A 22,244-nucleotide genomic window follows, 5' to 3' on the forward strand; every position below is an offset into this window, starting at 1 on the left:
TGGGCTTACAAAAGGAAAAACAAACAAGGAAGGGCAAACCAAAGCAAACTGAAAAAAAAGAAGAAAAGGAAAGCCACACCAAAGGGTGGCAGAGAAGCCACACAAGAGGTGGCGGAGGAGCCGCCCCGAAGGGCGGCGGCACAGCCACCAGCTGCTCAGAAGAGGGCGGTGGGAAAGGAGAGAAATTCTAGAGAGAAGGAGGAGCCTCTCTCTCTAAAGCTCTCTCAACATGGTCTAGATTTTATGAAATTAACCTGTTGAGTTGCAATTAACAAATTAAACTAAACCATCATAATTATAAATTCAATTCAATTTACAGGGGAATTAAATAAATGTTGGGGAGCACTAAGAGACAAAAAGTAGGAGCACCACCTAAAAGAGGCTTTAGTTTCTTTATACATCAAAGCTTGATGGCTGTCTTTGTCAGTTAATTTCTAAATTATGTTTTCTTAATATCATTGTGTCTTATTAATAATATTTTTTTAAAGTAAACAATATGATGTGAAGTCAAAATAATCAACCAAATTATCATTTACAGCCAAAATTATAAATCACATTAAATGGCAAAACCCAAAATTTCATTTACAGCCACACTGTTCAAAATTCACACAAAAGAAAAATAAATTAAACAGAACCATCAATTACACATAACGAAAATCAACACATGAACTTACCAAGATGGAGGAAGTGTTGGAATCCCACATCGGTGGGGTGAAAGAAAACAAATGGGTTTAAATAGAATTACCACACTCTAACTAATATCGAGGCCTTTTGTGGTCAAACCCCACACCTGACGGATTGGGCAGGTGGTAAAGTGGGTACAGTATCGGTGTTGTTGGAGTGGGACCAAACGGGCAGATCCAAAACTTCAACAGGAAGCAGCTGAAGAAGACGAAGTGGGTTTCTGGGTTTTGGCTAAAATCTGCTTTTCAGATGGAGAAGACAAAGTCAGAGGAGCTTCTTCATGCTGTGGAAAGCTGCCCAGCCGTGACTTCGATGAAATAGAGCTGTGGAGGAGGAGATAGACAAAATGGAGTACGTGATTTTTTTTTCCTTATTTTAACCAGTTAACCAAAACAACCAGTTTCACTTGTTTTTAAAAAAGCCCACGTGACTACCGGTGCAGCCACTGCGCCATAGAAGTCCAGTATTTTTCTCATCTGTGGATATGAATTTCCAGATCTGGTTTCTCCATTGGGATATAGCAACTACTTCTCTAAGCGCTTTGTCGCTTCTTTATCGGATTGTATATAGAGCTCTTGCTATGGTTCTAGCTCTGGTGCTTGCACCAATACTCTCCACTCCCTTGATTTCGATCCTTTGGTATATACCATACTGGTGTTGTGATTGGTTGCTGTTTTCTTCTTGGTGCACAAGCGGACTCGGCTGTGAAGCAGAAAGTGACTTTTGGAGGAATGTTCTTGTGTTGATGTGTTTCTGTTTTTTGGGGAAATTTTGTTCTTGGCGTAAGATCTGTGCAGCTATGCTGACTTGTGTGGAGGATGTGAATCCCCTCCTTTGTGGCCCTATCGGTGCGGTTGGTGCGGTCTCCGGTCCCTTTGTGGCCACGGTGGCTCGGTTTTATATTTTGTTTTGATTTTGTGTGGGGAAGATTTGTTATACTAGACTGTACTGGTTCTTAGTTTAATCTTCCCTGTGCTTGTGGTACTTTGTTTTTGTGTTTCGTATTTTCGGCTTTGTATTCTCTATTTGTTTTCTGCCCCTTTTTGGGGTCTTAATGAACTTTGATTGACCAAAAAAAAAAAAAACGAATTGTGGCTTATAATTTTTTTTTTCATCAGTCTTCAGTGTGATTTGTGAAAAAGCCTCCAATAGCTACAATATCATCATCGATTTCTTAAAAAAAAACCCTTAATATGAGAAATTAGAAAAACTTCTAAGAAATTTGACTTTAAAAGTCATGAAGAAAACACACAGAGTTTTTGCAACGATAGCTTTCAAATTCCAAATACTACACGAATTGATTGCTAGTGCAAGTTCTAGTCATCAACCGAAATTGATGAGGAAAATACCTATTCAGATTGACAAATAGTGCTGGTCGTTTAATTTTCTTCAATGGCAGAAGAAGAAGCCAAAATGAAAAAAAAAATTAAAAGACCAGAAGACACAGAGGAAGAACAGAGAGAGAGAAAAGAAGATACTTAATTGTAGAAAATGTGTGGCATACCAGTTGGATGGTCTACATTTTATGAAATTATTCTGTTGAGTTGCAATTAACAAATTAAACTAAACCATCATAATTATAAATTCAATTCAATTTACAGGGGAATTAAATAAATGATGGGGAGCACTAAGAGACAAAAGGTAGGAGCACCACCTAAAAGAGGCTTTAGAGTTTCATTATACATCAAAGCTTGATGGCTATCTTTGTCAGTTAATTTCTAAATTATGTTTTCTTAATATCATTGTGTCTTATTAATTATATTTTTTTAAAGTAAACAAGATGATGCGAAGTCTTTGTCATAGTCTATGTTTAGTTAGACAGACCCCCACATTTTTGGTTTATGAAATGCTCACTGCTTGCAAGTTGCATATCTTACCCGAGTCATCTCTCATCTCCCCAAACTTTATACTCTTAAGTCCCAACTAAGAACACTGATATTGCCAAAAAACAAAAAGAGAAGAAATAATTTAACACTTCACTGGACCATGGTAGAGCATTTTCTTCTTATCTCCTGTAGCCGGACTTGCATTTGGGCGGCGCATAGAAAGAGAGATGGAAAGAGCAGGGCCACGAGCCATTCTGTATTACTGGCCTGAATTCAATTTCAATCAAGTTCATGCCAAGCCCACCAAACTATAGTCATTTTAAGTGTAATCAAGAGGCTATCTACGAGCAAATAAAATAAATATTGAACTTCAAATTTTTATTATACATACAAGATTCAAAAAAGTGACAACATTACGAAAGTTATACAATATCACGTATACATTACATACCAATGCCATCAAGAATTTATGCCTGTGGTTTGACTTTCCTATCAAATATTCCTCCTCCATAAGTAGAAATGAAAATCTCAATAAGGAGAGGAAACTGCATCCAAATAAATAAGGTGACTGGAACACTAGCAAGAAAAATAATTGGAATAACAATCCATGATTTGTTATGGACCATGATAAAAAGGCCAGAAGAAAAGGCAACCATCATGGCTGCGATAGATATGAATAAGGTGCAAAGGCCTATTATCATCTTTGTTGGCAAGGATTTGAGGAAATCATTTTCTGCATAACGTGACGTAAGGATTCCCAGAAGCATCAACACTGAAGTTGTGGAAAAAAATAACGATATAGCATCCGAAACTATAAAAACCATAAATAACTTTTTTTTCAAGAATATGGGAATGCCTGTTTCTCCATTGTTTCCACCAGGGACTGTGAATGCTGAAGCAAACATGATGGTAATAATGAGAGCACCTACAACTGTACAAGAAGTTGCTGTTTCTTTCATCCATCTTTCTCCTTCCTTCACCAATTCCTTGTGATTCTTGGTAAACAGAGCACGCGGTGTCAAATTCTCCGCATTTAAAGTGTCTCTCATCCTCGGAAGTACAATAGTCTCCACCTCCTACATTTTATTGAACAAAAGATCAGTGTAACTATAAACGTACGTATTACTCCATGTTTCCTTCCAAACCATTGATTATTTGAATTTTGAGCCCATATAAACCCCGCAGACATGCATCCATGTAGTATAGTAAACCTTTTTTATTTTAATTTTTCTCTCACTGTGCATTTGTATTGTTTCTATTCAAGGTTAATTGGTCCAGCTGGTTTTTCATTAGAAGATGGGTTCGATGTTCGCTGGAAATTACCATCAATTCAAACATTATTTTCTTTTTCTACTTTCTTTTTTTAGTAAATTTGGTTTTTTTCTATTAAATTAATTTTTTATTACCTATAGCCCATTAGCTTATTTTTCTATAAAATAAAACCTAATTTTTATAAGTAAAAGCCAATAAATAGGACCCAATTAGGGATGACATAAATCCCCATCAGGTCGAGTCCCCGGATCCCTGGCCCTAACGAGGGGTTATTTCAGGGCAAAAACGGGAATCAGGTATGGGGATCCCTAAAGTTTAAAAATTCCTATCGGGTATGGATAGGGGATGGTATTGACATTCCCGTCCCCAAACCCGACCCAATAATTATATATTTATTTTCAAATTAATAAATGTATAATAGAATACCCTTAAAATATTTAAGTGGTGAAGGAGGTTTCGAACCCCAATTCCACCTTAAAAACTCACAACCTTACCACCAGTGCATAGTCAAATATATTTCACTAATGAAGACTAGCTTGAGGCAAGTGAGGAGAAAAACGTGAAAAGACTTGGCTAAAGAAGGAAAAAAAAAAACCCATCTGCTAGGGTGTCTGAGGCAGAGAAAAGCTCTAGCGCCTATGAATTGGATGTAAGATATTTATTCGTCTTAAACTACTTAAATGTGGTAATCAACTTGGAGTATAAGACCTATGCAAAGACTAGGAATTCGAGAATGACTGGTTATGTAGTTCTTGGAACTGTGTTTTTCAGTTTAAATCCAAGACTAACAAGAGTTCGCAATAAACACCGACATGTTCTGAGCTTCATCCACCATTAAAAACCACCTAAAAACACCATCTTCAAAGCCGAGATAAAATCTCTTTTTCTAAACTTATGAACTCTTAGCTCCCACACTACAAGCCTCTAAAATCAAGATCAATTTTGATTCACTAAAGCAAGCCTCCTATGCCACTAATACCTGAAGGAGTCATTCATCTCCAGGGCATTCCCTAAAATTGACATATCCTTTCGGAATGTTTTGGGGCCTCATGCCAGAAACTCATAAAAGGTGAACTAGAGCTCTTTACAGCAGTCCACCAGGCCCAGTTCAGCTCTCAACTAAAAAAGCTTCCCACAATATGCAGGGAACCCTATTTTCTCCAAAATCCCAGCTATGTATCTATTCACTGCTTATTGCAAGATCCTTTCATCATGAACTTTCATTATTTACAGGACAATATGCAGGGAACCCTATTTTCTCCAAAATCCCAGCTATGTATTTATTCACTGCTTATTGCAAGATCCTTTCATCATGAACTTTCATTATTTACAGGAAATACAGTAAGGAAATGCTATGGTTATTTATTTATCATAGTTAGATGTCTTATTTTGGTAATTTCTAACTTTAGCGATTTTTTTTTTTGGTAAGAGTGTGACTTTTTAGCGGTAATTGAAGAAGTAAACAATTTATAATGAGCCCCACGAACAATTCCCACATTTCACGGAAAGAAAATGGGTCTTGAGAAGGGGCCATATGAAAACGAATTCATAGAAAAAGAAGAAAACTAACTCTGAATTATATGGAATGATATATTCTGACCTTGAACCATTGCAATTCTCTCTGCATTTGCAACGCTGCACCTGAGATATTATCTAGCTTTGCCAATGGCGATAACATCGCAGCCATATGTAGCATGTTATTGTTAGAGGTATCTGCAAGATTTCCAATCACATTTCTTTCTGTTTTATCGAGTCTATAAATCAGGCTATAAATCCTTTCTTGACGACATTCAATGGCAAACTGCAAGGGGTTTCTTTTATTTTGATTATTGCTCCACACGAGATCTGGACTTGCTTGGAATATACGATCAATAAACTCGAAAACCCCTAGCTCGACAGCTTGGAAAATGGCTCCACCACATAAATCTTCCATGTCTATACCATCTGAATGTTTTATCACTTCACACATGTGATCTAGAAGTCCAAGGGATTGAGAATGGATCAATTTTATTTCACGTATGCGGTTGATTCCTAGGTTATCATTGCAAAAAATAAAAAAAACACAAAAACAAAAGTCATATAAATCCTTCAAGAAAAACTGAATTTTAAAACCATTGATGGAGAAAAGAAAAACGACAAGTGGTAAAGAATGTAGCATACCCAATAGTTCAAGGAGATTCGTGATCAGACCTTGCAATATACGTAGCACAGCAAGATAAGTTCAAAATCCGAAATATGATGGAGAAATGTATGCCATAACAAAATGTAAAAAACGAAAGAAAAATAAAATGCGCACGTGTTTACATGTTTTGTTTGAACATTAGCTCACATGAAAAGTTCCCTAATAGGTGCAAGGAATATTTTCACATTTTGTTTGAACAAAATGTGAAAAACGATAATAGTTTATTGATGATGATGGAAGTAACTAGTAAAAAAAAAAAAATCGATTGGTCCCTAGTGGACATAAGGGTTCAGTCGTTAGACTAACCAAGTAGCCTATACTCTCTTTCGGAATGGCCATCAGAGAGAACCTTAATGTCCAAGGGGGATGATCCCTTTTTATTTGCTCTCTTTCCTATGAGCTGGGCAACCCAAATAAGCTAGCTGGCCTGTGGGCATGTAGGATTTCAACTTTCTTTTTTAACAAATTTACATACACAAGTAAATCTAGTTGAGCATAATGTGCCAACCCATCTGTTATGCTCAAATTTTAATTTAAGTGATAGAAATTACTGTACTATGTCAATTTAAACCTAAGAAAATACTATGTACTACGTCAATTTGTATCACGACTTGTGAATTTTTGGATCTACCACAGAAAGTGATACAGAGAATGTAACCCTTATTTTTCAGGAACACATCAATTGATATGCGTCTAACGCTTCAAGCGGAAGCTAGTTTTCATCAATTTTTTCGACTTGTAACCCCTGTTTGACATGGTTGATTTTTAGGGTCGGAACAACCTTTTTTGGACTTAAATTTTACAATAATTTAAAAAGTTTTAGAACTTGAAGTCTAAGCAATGAATGGTCGACCATCAAGATTTTTTCCTGCTGGCAGCTGCATCTGTTGTGCAAGATGGAAGAAAGTCTTGCAGGGAGCTGGATACTATGGATGATACTCCGCTCCTCATATATACAAGGAGGAAGTCCTCCCTAAATGTAATGTGAGACCTAGAATATTTTGAGGTATACTTGGGAATTAGTTTATAATTTTTAGAGAGCTTATTTGGATGTCATAAGTTGAAAGTACGTGAGATTATGAGTTCATAGCATTTTTCGGTGAATTTTTCGAGTACATATGTATTTTTAAGAAATTTTGAACATTGGTCCACTCATAGGAGGACATGTGGCAGCTGATGGTTGGGTTGCTTGGAAAAGAATAAATAATTGGAGAAGCGGTGGATAAAAGCCTTAAAGTCGGCTGATTTCTTTCTTCCTCCTTCGAATTAACTTGAAACCAGATGTCAGGTATGGAAGCATTCACCAAATGCTAAGCGCACTAATGGCTCTCAGGAACCAAGACATCACTACAAAAGGACGCCGCAACTGTATCTTACACTCAACGCTCATTTTAACAGTAGAACTGTGGGAAGCCTCCCATTTTTTGGGTCTCCCGCAACCCATCTTGGTTGGAGTACTCACAAAAAACTAGAGTCATAAGGTCTAAAGGATTAGAGAGTACCGAATCCACATATGCGGGAGTAGTAACCGATGGACCAATGTGATCGCCAATAACTAGAGTCACTGGTATATGGGGAACAACCATGGTGGAAACTCCCAACATCGAAACATTCGGATTTAATGGTTAAACCAACGGAGAACGAGCAGCATCATCAGAAGATCCGACATGGCGACGAAGAGACTTGATCACTTCAAGTACAGTGGGGTGGCGTGGTAGAGACAAGGAGGAGAGAGAATCCTTAAGGTCATTTCGATACCGAGAAGATGATTGCCCAGACCGAGCATCCAAACTACGACGGTCACCCAAGCCATCATTATTCCGAATACCATCCTGACTTGAGGAATGGCTGGGGCTCCTATAAGGAGGTGAATTGTCGAGGAGCGACGTGCTGAAGTACCAATAGATTTACCCTGTAGATTGGTGTCACCCTCTAAATCACCAAAAGTAGAGGTAAACTGGGCTAACAAATTTGGATTGATGGACCCATGAATGATTTCATACTTTTCGATTGGTACCACCATTTGTTCTCCCACCTCCAGAAAGGTAATTGGTGTCTGATGAAGAAGGGGTTGTGTGACGTCAAACTGCACACGATAGGAATAAAGCGCCTCACACAATTAGTACCATCACGATTATCCACCCAAAGAACTTTCGCTAGCCTCAATTGCTTTAGCAATGGCGATAGTCATATAGAAATGAGGAACACCAGGGAGCTAAACCCAAAATGCATAATCCCATCATCTGGGAGGTCTGCCAACAAAATCAAAGAGCATCGAAACACCCAGGGCTCCATATCAAGGAATCATTTTTTTATCCCGATCACAAACAAAGCGCACCCAAAAGCTGTTGGAGTCAATTTCCTTGATAGGGACATCTGCAGAGCCTTTCTAGAGTTGCGAGAAGGTTTTGATGAACCCATCGCGATTGACAGGTTGATCTGTAAGGACCTTAACTACAAGACCATAAATGAATCCAACAAAACTATCGAAAGTGTCAGAAGAACCAATAATCACACCAACCTGTCCACGTGGCATGAGAACAAATTGGCTCCCAAAGGACCATTCAATATCAGTTATGGTAGCGCCGCGATCAGAGGTTGGAGAAGACATGGAGACAATGGTAGCAGCTGAAAGGAGACCAACCCCAGTCGTAAGAAAAACAAACCACCAAAAACCCCCAAGACTCTACTGAAAAGACAAGGGGAGGTCAATGGCGTGAGAAAAAGCCAACATGAGCGCACTAGACCCAAGGGTATTGAGACAGTGTGGAGGATCAAATGATACTAGGGCGATGATGACGACGGGATGAGTAGAGGAGGCCAATCGCGATGATGGCAGCTGGCTGAAGAGACTAATACCAAAACCTAAATCTAAACCCTAACCCTATACCAAAGACGCATGTCCCTCCTCACGTGCGAGAGAAAATCTTTGAATGGCACTGAAGGTTCAAATAGAAAAGTTCTTCAAAATCTTGTTAAATTCATAATTACTTTAGTTCTAGAACTCCGATTGTGTTGACCAATAATACTTTTGGCTTTAATTACTTAGAGAAATAATGAAAGATGGAAGAACATAACAAGGTCATCCTTCTTTGTGTGACTGTATGTGAAGACCCGTATTTTAAATGGATAAAAGAAGATATTTATCATTTGGATAAACTTGGACGATATTATCTTTTTAAGATATTTATCTTTTGGATAAACTTCGATAATCTTATCTTGTGAGGATATTTATCTTTTGGATAAACTTGGATGATCTTATCTTGTTAAGATATTTATCTTTTGGATAAACTTGGATGTTCTTATCCTTTTAATATTAAAGTTTATCCTATCCCTATAACCACTATAAATAGGAGCATAACCTTATAGTTTCAAAACATGATAAATTAGAAAGAAATTTAGAGAGAAGAAGAATTGTTAAGAAAAAGAGTGGGAGACTGAGTTTGTGGATGCGGTGGAAAATTGGGAAAACACCTTACATTTCTAGCAAAAGTTTTCGTGAACACTATATTATGCGTGATATGATTATTTGATTAATATTCTTGTTACAATTGAATATTTTTCCTGGAATGTTTATGTGTTCTAGACTGGTTGAATAATGTTGGCATAATTATATATATACATTGGTGATGTTTTAAATGTTACATTGTTGTGAGATATATGGATATGTGAAATGCATAATGTCATGGAAATTGGTTGGAATTGTTGGATTGAGAAAATAATGATGGAAAAGAGGGTAATGGAAATAGTTTTTTTGTGTAGTTGAGTCTAACTCTTGGCCGGCCGGTACCAAGTCTCAGGGATCCCACAATGCACACGGTTTTTATTGGGTGATTCAGGACTAGCAATAGGGAGTTAGACAAGATGACTAACAAAAGGGAATTATGGAATGATTGAAATGGGTGTTAGTTCATATAAATGGGCATTTGAGACCAAGTGGTATAAGCATGGTATGGGACGTGTAGGTCTGCTTGTCTAGTTATATGAATTAACGGGAGTAAATAAAGAGCATTCATTCATGTATTATTATTAATGTGATATTTGGCTGTGTGATTGCATGTCACTGAATTTAGTTATATCAATCTATTGTGTTAATGTCTCATGTCTCTATTGAGCGGTGATTGCTCATCCCTCACCCTATTTAATTTTTCAAATGAATTAGTGGGCAAGACAAGGACTAAACTAGTTGAGGCAGAATTAGATGAGAGTAATAGAGCTTTATTTATTTCCTGTAAAGTTGTAAGATTTTGAAGCTATTTTTATAAGAGAAGTTTATTTTAAACCCATGTTTCGACTTCTTTTTATTTTATTTTACTTTCTCACGCACCAGGCGCGGAGTTTCCATCGACCCTCGAGTCGAGGTCGTGACATTGTACGCAGCGTGCCAGCACAATGGTCATAAGTGGTCGTGGGTGCAAAAAGAGTGATTAGTGCCTTGATCTTGACTTTGTCATAGGGCTGAGTTAGGAACTAGTTCTTGGCGGTTTGGTTTTTTAGTCTTGATAACAAGACTTTTCGTGCTGTGTTGGGTATTTGGAGCTGTTGTGCTTGGCTGCTTTGTCTTCTGAGAGGCTTTTTGAAAACTAAATTGAATCATGAAAAGCTCTGACAAAATGGATTGGATGGTGCTCAAACGGACTCTGTTAAGAACAGAGCTTCTTGTTGATATATTGAATGAATTATAACAATGATGATGCTGCTGAAGAACTTTGAAAAAGTTTTCAAAAAGCTTGACGAAATGCTACGTGGAATCCAAAAGTAAATCGGTTGCCTCTCTTTTCGGCTCAGATGCCACGACCTTTAAAAGGTCCAGATGAGTAGGCCTTGCTTTTGAGCTCGAAGCTTGGGCCAAACCCTTATACCCCTGCACAAGTTTGGGTTACGACTTTGGGTTTCCATAATTGGTTTGAGATTTAACTTTGGCCAATCCACTTTGTTTATAGACCCAAACGCTTTTCTAATTGGCTTATCCACGTCATCCTCCTTTGTGGGTTGAAGGTTTGAAAAAATACCCTAGGTATAAATAGATTGATGAACCGTTTTCGCAAATGTGATTAATGAATCGAGCTCCACAAACTGAGGTAAATCTGGGGGGATGTTATTCAGATTTTAAAATTAGTTCAATTTGAGCTTTTTGACTCATAATCTTCAATTCCTTTGTTTTAGTTGTTTATTGTTATTGGAAGTTTAATTGAGGATTCAAAATGAATTCAGAGGAGTTTAAACATAAATTTTTACAGGTTGGATTGCTGGAGAGTTTTTACATATTTAGGTTTGTGAAATCTTGGGGGTTTATTGAGTTTGGTGTGAATTGAGTGAATTTGATGAACTAGGAGGAAGGTTACATAAGTTTATATTGTTTAAATGGTATTATAATTAAAATTAGAGGAGAAATTGGTTGAAAATCCTCGGAACTCACTAAATTCGCACCAGGGACCCGTTTGCAAAGTAAAATGAAGTTTTTGGGATAATTTTGAAATTTATTGAAACTTAAGGAGCTGATGTAACATCCCGTCCCGAATTTTTAATTTTATTTTTGAAATTTAAAATAAACTGATGGTATTGCCCCTAGGGTTTTTATGTGGTTTAAGGTTCATTTTTTGTTTGGGACTGGTTTTGGAAGTTTTATTCACTCCATTGCATAGGGCTCATTCTCACGGGTTCGTAGACACATACTACGCATAAATTGAAGTTTTAATGAGAGGGTTATGGGGTACAGAAGACTAGTGGCACAACTGTAATTTTGAAGAAGTCAAATTTTAAAATTCCAGGTTAGCTTCTTATGTGCTCGACATTCTCTCTCCTCTCTCTGGTGAAAACGACGCATAACACCTGTTTCTTTTTATGACAACAGTCCAAAGTCATCTGGCCACGACCTCTAATGCCATCGGTCACATTTGGTGAAGAACCCAGCCACCTTAGTTGCTCACGGCAGTGCTTGGAACTCGAAAGGTCGGTGGTTTTTTAGAGGTTTTCAACAACTTTTCCGGCGATTCCAATGGCCTTTGTAGTCGATCCAAGTATGGATTCGTAGTTTTAATCTAGACAACCACGGTGGCGGCCGATTTGGGTGTGTTTTCAGGCCAAATTGGCCACGCAATGACATCAAGCCAAGTACAAAAATTGTTCCCATCGTTGCTCTGAACATTTTGGTATAGGCCTTGCCCGGCAATTTGAAGTTTTTCGTTGTTGGAAAACCTCCCCAAACCACAGCCATTGTCAGGGGCGCATGGGCTTAGTGTCGGTGACTTGTTTTGGACCTAGGATCAGGGATGGACCCACAGTGGGGTCAATGGGATCAAACGACCCTATGGACTCCATGAAAGTAAGGTAGAAGGTCCCCTTTAATGGCTGTGTGACCCCATGAATGGATGAAGAAGGAGAAGGTTTCTGGTATGAGGAAGAAGAAGACGCCCAGCGCTTCTGTTTTTTTTAAAACATGCTGTCCAAAACGGCGTCGTTTTGGCCCAGCGTTTAATTTTTTTTTAAAACACGCTGGCCAAAACGGCATCGTTTTGGTCCAGCCCAGCTAAATTTTTTTTAAAAACACACTGGCTAAAACGGCGTTTTGGTCCTGGTCTTTAAAAAAAAAAATTAGAAGAGATTGCAAATACCCTCCCGACTTCAGCCTCTCCAAAACACCCATTCCTAAACCCTCAAAACCTAAATCCCCAATCTCCACCACCCACCCCCCCCCCCCCCCCAAAACCTTTAACTCTCTCCCTCACTAAACCTTTAAGCCCCAGCTCCTCCATTGCCGCCGCTGCCATCATTGCCGCCGCCTCGAAAAAAAATTTGAACTTTTAAACTATGACCCTACGAGCTAAGATTCCTGGGTCCGTTCCTACCTAGGATGATCTTCACATCGTCCCGAGCACGAAAGTGAATATCGAATATAGGTTTCTCTATACAGCTCGAGCATGCTAATAACCGACCATTTTAGATGGGGATTCATTGGTGAGTCCGACTATGCATGTTGACCCGAGCGCATGCTAGTGGTGGTACATGGAGAGGTCTAGTTGTAGTGGTTGATCGGCCAACAATTGGTCTCAGCCTATTACGTACGTCTTGTTTTAGGCCTATGGCTATGTAAAACTAATTCATAAAAAACACACAAAAAAAAAAAAAACTTATGCACACATGTCACACTATTATTGACAGGAATGTAGGATCAGGAAAAAGAGCTGAGCAAAAAGGCAGAGAAGAAGAAGAGGACCTATTGAATGTGATCAATAGTGACGTTGTTGGGATAACAGGCTGCCATCATGGGCTGCATCTGCATTAGGTGTTGCTGCATCTCGCACTCTCTCTTATATATATATATATATATATATATATATATATATATATGTATCTCTGCTACTCTCTTTACACACACATAAAGAAACTCTCTTTCTTTCTCTCTATAAATTTCTCACTCCTAAAGTCTAAACAGAGTTTTTACAGAGTTGAGAGACCACACTTACTGCAAAGGGTGGGTGCAAATAGAGAGACATAGTTTGATAGATGCCTTTGCCTTTGTTCCTTTTTTTTTTTCTTTTTTTCTTTGCCTTTGTTCATTTTTTTCCCTAATTAAGTCCTCAAAAGTCATTTTACAAAAGGGTAAATTTGCTTTTAAAATTTTGAAAATAAGGTGGGTGGAGAAATAGGATCTAGAGAGTGAAAATAGCATCACTCTTTTTAGAAACTTTAGGAAAACCTTGGATATTTCGGATTCATAAAAGCCTTTAGAAACACTAATTAATTCTAAAGGAGGTGCTCCTTATAAATACCCAAAATTATTGCAGACCTAGCCACCACTACTAGAATTGACAGAAGCACATTGTTGCATCAAGGAGAGATTGTTACAAATTCCAGGAGCCATCTTCCATAATTTTTCATGCTTTCTTCAATTCTAGTGATGTTTCCTTTTACTATGTCTAGCTAATTTCTTTATGTATGTTTGTAGTTGATTTAATTACTCATTTGCTAGATTTTATATGGCAAGGTTTTAATGAGGCCACTCTTATCCCTTCGTTTCGCCAATTGATTCTATTATAATTGTTGATGCAAGTTCAATGAAATTCTTCTTTTGATAAAAAAAAATAAAAATTACTCATTTGCTAATTAACAGTAGTTAGTCTCAACTATTGTTATTGAGAAAACAAATTAACAAATAACATATGAAAAAATTATTTCAAGTTTATTAAATAAAACAAGAGTTAGACTTTGAGTCGCAACATACCTGACCAAGTGATATCCGTTCGATTACCTCCTTCATTTGCTTCATTATGAACACTAACATGAATATCACCGATGGCACGAGTAGTTTTTATGTGTATACCTTTCAGAAAAGATAGTGACCTCAATCAAAATAATTTAAACTACCTTTTTTTACTATTGCCAATATCTCTTGTGATAATTGATTTGTATATATGCTATGTATATAGAAACATTCATAGATTCTTTCAGTTGGACGTACCTTCATTAGAACACATGAACACCACGAAGAAATCTTACTTATATATGTCCAATTTGTTTAAACTTGGATCATATTTATTGACAATGTTTGTTATTTAGGTATAAGAATGGCCACTTAGAGATTAGAAATTTTCATTTCAAGTCTTAGGTCGGCGCCTGATAATGCCTCTTCTCATATAGTATAGATGAGTGTTTGTAACAGACAATGAAATATTATATATAACTATCATTGTAAGAGGAAAGAGAATGTGGGTATACTAACAATTATAGATCCATCGTTGCCAGAATTTGAGTCGTGTTCCACTTGGGAATTCAGTAGGCATCAATGCAAATGCATGTATGGGGGATACCCCATGGGGGTCTTTAGTACGGACCAATTGTGGGCAACGCTGAATTAATTCCTGTGCAATATCTGTAGTAGAGAACAGAAGTGTTATAATGGGAAAAGCTTAATCAACTTGGTTGTCATAATTAAGTTAAAACTTATACCAAATTTTCTCACAAACATGGAATGGCAAACAAGTCCAGCGCCGTACGGGCCTTTCTCTGGCATTAGATCTTCGAGTGGAGTGACGGAGTAGAGATAATGAACGATTTCCCAATGTTCATTGAGACAAGCCAAGAGAATTGGAGTCATATTGCCTTCCTCAATGGCAATACTAAGTATGTTCTTGCTCTTTTTAACCATGCATTCAACCATTTTGAGATTTCCTCTATGTGCAGCAACAGCAAGAGCTGTCCAACCAAGAGCTTTTATTTCCAAGTCTTCCTCTGTCATCAACTCCATCAACCCTTCCACAATATGCTCGTGCTGTAATTCTATTGCCATGTAAAGAGCTGTCTTTTTTGTGTATGGAAATCTTGTTCTTATTGCATTGGGATGTAGGGTAAGAAACTCCTTTGCTTTATTCCAATCCCCACTCCTCACAGCATTGAAGAACGGCTGATGCTGATGGAAGTCATCCACAGTCGCGTCATGTCCTGCCCCAAATTTTAATTACTCAATTGTTTCACCTACCATAATCCATTTATTTCTTATTTTAATAATGATTGAATGAATTGTACATGCATCTTATATGTACCTTTTTTTTTATTCAATCAAATCTATCATGTGTGACTAGCAATGGCGGAACCAAAAAAATTTCTGGGGATGTGCTAAAATTTTATTTTATTTTTGTATGGGAGATCTATATAAACAATGAGAACCAAATTATTTATTGGTATGCTAATTGATACAGTGAGAACCAAGTGGGAATCAGAAACTAAAACCGTGGGAAGAAGAAACACAAAGAAAAGTACACTTCGTAGCAGTAGCATATCCAAAAAATTTAAACAGGGTCATAAACACAAAAGCTTTGTTGCACTTGCAGATCTGGATGCGAACCTGTAAATCGGAAGCAGAACTAAAGAGAAGAAAAGAATGGTTCCCACCATAGTGGTGGTGGAATCCCCCTCCTCTCATGGCACCCAGGAGAGAGAGAGAGAACTGGGAAACCACAGAATGAAGAAGTAATTGACCCAAAAAAAAACAGAAGCAAAGGAAATAGTAATAAAAAAAACAACGAACAATACAAAATTGAGAGAAGTGACTCCTTTTTTTAACACCAACCAGACAATACAAGAGGCATCCACGTGGCCTCCAAACCAAAAAGTAATAAAAAATAACTTATATTAATATATATATATATATATGCAGCAATTATGTGACTTTATGGGCTACCTAGCCTAAAAAATGGTGGGATAATATTCGTGGGAGTAGGAAATACCTTATAAAATTTGCATACACTAGGCTCAAGCCCAGTCTAGTCTACATGTAGTTCCACCCTTGGTGGCTAGATGCGTAAACGAATGAGATATATTGACTGCGCATTAGCATATATCAGATTTGATCTTATAAGAAAAATAATTCAATCCGATGCGTAACGAACCCCACAAAATATCTCCCCATCAATATTATTGGAGGGCTCCATCAACGAAGGGGATCACTAGAGTTAAAAACCCTCTTTGGAGCACGTTTTGTTATAGAATGAAGTTTTAATTTCCGCACTGCTGCACATATATTTGATATTGATGCCTGTAATTTTCATGAGGATATATATTTCTTTTATAAAAGTAAACTAATTAGTCCTTAAATGATCAGCACCTTTGCTTGTCACAGAGAGAGAATCAAGTATACCTGGGTTGTTGGATGAGTTTGCAGACTGAACAGGCGAATTACATGGAAGTAATGGCTGTGGCGTCAACCTTTCTGCCAAAGTATCCCAAGCAATCTTGGCTGAAGTCATGTCTCTAATCACCGAAAAAGGTTCTGGCCCGCACGAAATTTGGATTGTATGTAAAGCCATCGCATTCTTCTTCCTCCAAGTCTTGAGCCGATCATCAGAGTCTTGGTCTTCTCCTTTAGGAGGTTCAGCTGTAGCCTCCACTGCATCCCAAAGGTCTTGAGCCAACAAGTAATTTTTGACCAATACACTCCAATGCATATAGTTATTCTTGTGAAGAACTTCCACTTGCTTCCATTCTTACTGGTCAAGCACACTACAAGAGAAAAAATTAAAGAGTGGTTTTAATGTCCTTGTAATAACTTGTAAAGAACCCAGTCATCCCTTCGATTGCTTATGCTGTAACAGGACCACATACTGCTTTTCTTCATAGTTGCTTTTCTCTCTTTTGCTTTCTCTTCTTTTAAATTAAACCTGAAACCTAACATATTAATGGATATGTGGTCAAACAAGTACGAAGGGCTCAGTGGAAGCTCTGTAAAAAGAAAAAGGAAAAGGGGAAAAAGGGTAAAAAAAACAAACCGAAGTTAAGATTTTCGTACAGAGTAAAGCAATGTGGGACCGGATTTCCAGAAACTTAACGAAAATACTTGAATGGCCAGCAATAGTGAGAATTTCATTTAAACCCCTTGACGTTTGGCATAATTATATTCAGACCCCACAGGTTTGGCAAAATTACAGTCACACCCCCTATCTTTAAAATGTGTTAGGATTAGTAAGCGGTCCCAGGCCAAGACTGTCTTTCCATCAACCGACCTCCAGCATCAAATGTTCAAAACATTTTTTTTTTTTGATTAAGTAGGGGGGCAAAGCCCCAAGAAACAGACTACTACACACACTGGTCTAAACAGACCAATCTAGAATGGACAATTCCAAGCAAATCATCAACAAGATAAGCACTTAACCAACTAGGGGCATGCTCAAACACGCACAGCCCAAGATCCACTTGATAACTCCAATTAGCCAATTGGTCAGCAACATCATTCTTCTCACGAAAAACATGCTGAAGGGCACAACTGGGAACCTGCTGCATAAGGTCACAACAGCTCCTAACCAAAGTAGCTAAAGGATGCACAGTAAGCATAGAAGAATTCTGACAGAGATTGATTGCAGTAGCTGAGTCCATTTCAATGATGAGACAATTGATGCCTTCCTCAATTGCTAATTAACTTCAAACCAAAGAAAAGACCCCATATCTCAGCCTCAAGAACTTGACCTTTTCCCAGATTAATAGCAAAACTACTTACCCAGTCACCAGAAGAGTCACGAATGACTCCCCCAGCACCACTGCAACCAGTAACACTTCTCCTTGAACCATCCACATTCAGTTTGAACTGTCCAAGCCTAGGAGGCTCCCAAGCAACATGAATTTGAACTTTATTTACCCCTTTAGTGCGATTAGAAGCTGACTTAATCCACTCTTGGGCTGCCCCACAAATAACTTGTCTAGGACTAGGGAGGACTGTATCCTCATTCTGGAAAACATGCTTATTTCTCCAACACCATAAATGCCAGCAAGTAAACACAAAAACAGTACTCCAAGGAACATCACCATTCCATTTCTCCCTGGAAAGCACATTGACCTTCATCCAAGGCTGAGCATCTAAATGGAAAAAATTATGAGCATAGGCAGGGAGGATAGCATTCCACGTAGATCGAGCTCGCTCACAATCACGAAGAATGTGAAGAACAGTTTCAGTAGGCCAAGAACAAAAGCCACATGAAGGGTCAGAAGCCAACTGCCTTCGAACCCGCTGATCATTAGATAAAATTTTTCCTTGAGAAGCCAGCCACATAAAGTATTGTAGCTTAGGAGGACAAATGTTCAAAACATTAGAATCGTCATTTCCCAGCCAAATCTCTCACTCGGCAACTGGGTTTTAACCTTGTTTTTATGTGATGTTATTTGTGGTCGCACTGTAATTATGCTAAACCTGAGGGGGACTACATGAAATTCTCACGCAACAAACAAAGATCAAAGAAAGGATTGAGTTTTTGGAACATCGATGTGGTGTTAGTTTTTTTTTTTTTTTTTGGTAACAAGGAAGGCTAAAGCCCAACACAAACACTAATGTGGTGTTAGTTTAAGACAGGTGTAGTCAATTAGATTTGTAAATTGAATCTTTTTGTGTTTTTTGGTATCTCGAGTCTTGTAAAATGTCTTGTGTGTTTGGGTTTGTTTTGGCTATGCAAAACGTTGACACACACATAGAATTACGCTAGGCTTTATGTTTGTGTATTTCCTTTGCACACAAGTTGTGGGGACAAATAAAGTTTAAAAGATTGTGCAATTATATATACGTGCTTTGAAGAAATCTTTCATCCTATCGGCTTGAACTTGGATTTTTATTCACAAGCTTCCTAATCAGTTTGAGGATTCTATATTATCTGACAATATTGACTTTGACTCACGTCAACAACATTTTGGTAGTGTTTGTGTGAGAAACCTCTCTCTCCTCTAAATTTCGACTATCGCTTGTACTAAAAAAATATCATTTTTACAAGCTTTTTGCTATCTCATGTTCTCCTTTATAAAAGACCATTTGATGGGTTTTACGGTTGGGTCATGCTAGGGAGACCAACTTGGGAGACCAACTCTCTAATAGAGGTGGAGCCCACCAATACAATGGGTCCCACACTCTATTAGAGAGTTGGTATCCCAAGTTGGTCTCCCTAGCATTTTCCTTTACGGTTTAGCGTTTAGAGGAGAGGGTTTAGACCATTATTGTGAATGCTTATGATGAATTTGAAAATTGACACTTGATTATGTACCAAGGAAATGAAAAATTGCGCCATATATATATTGCTCGAAAACGGCGCCATAGAAATATATATATATATATATATATATATATATATATATATATATATATATATGTATATATTAAAGATTCTTTTAATTGGATAGGCCCTATTGGCTACTGCCACCAGCACTGATGGTCAACCCAAAACCGTTACTGGCTACAACTGGTTCGTTATGGCTGAGTTCTTCTGTGGTGCAGTCAGTCACGTGTTCACTTAAAAGGTATTTAGAAAATTGGTGACAACCACAGTTCCTCCTGGAAACGTGGGGAATGTGAATGGAAAGATCATGTTGCAACTTGCACAATTATTAAAGATTCCCATCTCTGGAGCCTCATTTTGCAAGACCAAGACTTTAAGATAATCTTCTAGTTCTGAGATCCGGTCAAGCATTATTTTACTATTGCTACGGTACAGAGGTTTTACCATGGTGGCGCCTTTGACTTGATCTGTTCGTTGCTCGATCTTTGTATGCAACGGGAAGAGCCCAAAACAAAGTCAAACAACTTCAAGACTTATCCCAAATTCTTTTCTCACACGCTTATCTTACCAAGAATCATCACAACATATTATCAGGGATATGGGGAGGGAGCAGAAGCTTATCCAACAATTATATCTTCACAAGAACAAATAAAATAGATACTGAACTTTCAGTTTTATTATTACCACTTACGAAAGTTATACATTACCACTTACACGTACCATCAAGCATACATACATGGCATGGACAATGCATACAAGCTTCTTAGAAGTTACAACATTACGAAAGTTATACATTACCACTTACACGTACCATCAAGAAGTTATGTCCATGATTTCACTCTCCTATCAAATATTTCTCTTCCAAGTAGAAGAATTTATGCCCTTGATTTCACTTTCTTGTCAACTATTCCTCCTCCATAAGTAGAAATGTACATCTCAACTAGAAGAGGAAATTGCATCCAAATAAATAAGGTGACTGGAACGCTAGCAAGGAAAATCATTGGAATAACAATCCACGATTGTTCATGAATCATAATGAAAAGGGCGGAAGAAAAGGCAACCATCATGGTGGCAATAGAGATGAATAAGGTGGAAAGGCCTATTATCATCTTTGTTGGTAAGGATTTGAGGAAATCATCTTCCGCATAACGTGATGTAAGGATTCCTAAAAACATCAACACCGAAGTTGTAGATGAAAAGAGCGATATAGCATCTGAAACCATAAAAGCCATAAATAATTTTTTATGCAAGAATATTGGGAAGCCTGTTTCTCCGTTGTTTCCACCAGGAACTGTGAATGCTGCAGCAAACATCATGGTAATAATGAGAGCACCTACAACTGTACAAGAAGTTGCACTTTCTTTCATCCATCTTTCTCCCTCCTTCACCAATTCCTTGTGGCTCCTTGTAAACAGCTCACACGGCATCATACCGTCGTTGTAATTAGGAGATTCTTTAATCCGGGGTAATACAATAGTCTCAACCTCCTACATTTTTATTGAACAAAAAGATTCATATGAGTAAAAGATTATTACTCTATTTTTCCAATAATCAAACCTTGAATCTTCGAAATTTGAGAGAAGCCATACAAATCCAAACCATTACAGAGCAGAGGTAACAAGAAGACTATCATGCTGACCGTAAAGTAAGTTGAATAAGACATCTTAGGGCCGACCTTTATTCCAATTTTTATTTTCATTCTGCATTTGAAGTTTCTATTAAAGGTTATAGTTTAACTCGTGTTATTTTGCTCTAGTTTTCAATTAGAAAATGCGTTTGATGCATTAGTTTTTAATATTGGAATGAATAAACTACTTAATGTGACTGTGCTGACCACCTTTTTGTAACGAAAACTTGGTCTCAATACATGAAATGAATCATTTCAGCCCAAACAATTTATTTTCATCTATGTTACAATTTGTATAAGTTGAAAAAGCATAAATTAACTCCGATTTTCTTTAATTTTTTAAAGATAGTATCCGTCTATCTGCAGATGCAAATGTATAATGCAAATACACAGTATCGGTCTATTTGTTTTACAACAAATAATGTATGAAAAGTCATATTCAGATAGACAAAATGTTCACAGTATATATACATATGACATGTAATGTTAGATGCCTTAGTGATTTATTATTTTAGCTAGTTTGTAGCAGACCCATGCCGATTAATAAATTACTATAGCGTGCGCCCATGGCCGATTCCCACAATTTACAAACAAAAAAGGGTCTTTAGAAGGTCATATATGTAGGAAAGCTAATTCATAAAAGAGAAAAAAAAAAAAAAAAAAACTCTGAATTATATTGATCTAATATGTTCTGACCTGAAACCATTGCAGTTCTCTCTGCATTTGCAAAGCTGCACCTGAGATATTATCGAGCTTTGCCAATGGGGATAGCATCCCGGCCACATGTAGCGCGCAATTGCCAGACTTATCAGCTTTATGTCCAATCATTATTCTTTTTCTTTTATTGAGTCTATAAATAAGGCTATAAATTTTTTCTTGGCGACATTCAATGGCAAAATGAAAGAGGTTCCTGTCCTTTTGATTAGAGAACCACATGAGATCTGGTCTTGCTTGCAATACAGTGTCAGTAAACTCAAACATCCCTCGCTCGATAGCTCTGAAAATTGCTGGAAGTACAAAATCAGGGCTAGATCGATGTTTTGTCACGTCACACATGTGATGTAGGAGTTCAAGTGATTGAATGTGGGCCTTTTTTATTTCGCGTATGCGGTTGATTCCTAGGTTGG

The 22,244-nt window shown here is 37.6% G+C and overlaps 2 protein-coding genes across 3 annotated transcripts in view; both read right to left on the bottom strand.

Moving 5' to 3' along the window:
- Window positions 1–2,869: 2,869 nt before the first annotated feature.
- Window positions 2,870–17,038, bottom strand: LOC110763935 (uncharacterized). The gene is made up of 7 exons (XM_088249567.1): window positions 16,601–17,038; window positions 14,914–15,405; window positions 14,687–14,836; window positions 14,189–14,287; window positions 5,943–5,972; window positions 5,383–5,813; window positions 2,870–3,586 (listed from the first exon to the last, which is right to left on the bottom strand). The coding sequence occupies exons 1-7, from the start codon at window positions 16,905–16,907 to the stop codon at window positions 2,978–2,980; spliced, it is 2,118 nt and encodes a 705-aa protein (XP_088105693.1). The 5' UTR covers window positions 16,908–17,038; the 3' UTR covers window positions 2,870–2,977.
- A 3,198-nt stretch (window positions 17,039–20,236) lies between these two features.
- Window positions 20,237–22,244, bottom strand: part of LOC110773852 (uncharacterized) — a 30,844-nt gene continuing 28,836 nt past the window's right edge. For both annotated transcript variants that reach the window (XM_088249569.1, XM_088249568.1), the window contains 2 exons: window positions 21,814–22,235; window positions 20,237–20,977 (listed from right to left, as the gene is read on the bottom strand). In XM_088249569.1, coding sequence (XP_088105695.1) covers window positions 20,366–20,977; window positions 21,814–22,235 — 1,034 coding nt within the window. In that variant the 3' untranslated portion in view covers window positions 20,237–20,365. The remainder of the gene's footprint in view (window positions 20,978–21,813; window positions 22,236–22,244) is intronic.

Source organism: Prunus avium, chromosome 2 (assembly GCF_965620075.1).
Source record: "Prunus avium chromosome 2, drPruAviu1.hap1.1, whole genome shotgun sequence".
NCBI classification, from domain to species: Eukaryota; Viridiplantae; Streptophyta; class Magnoliopsida; order Rosales; family Rosaceae; genus Prunus; species Prunus avium.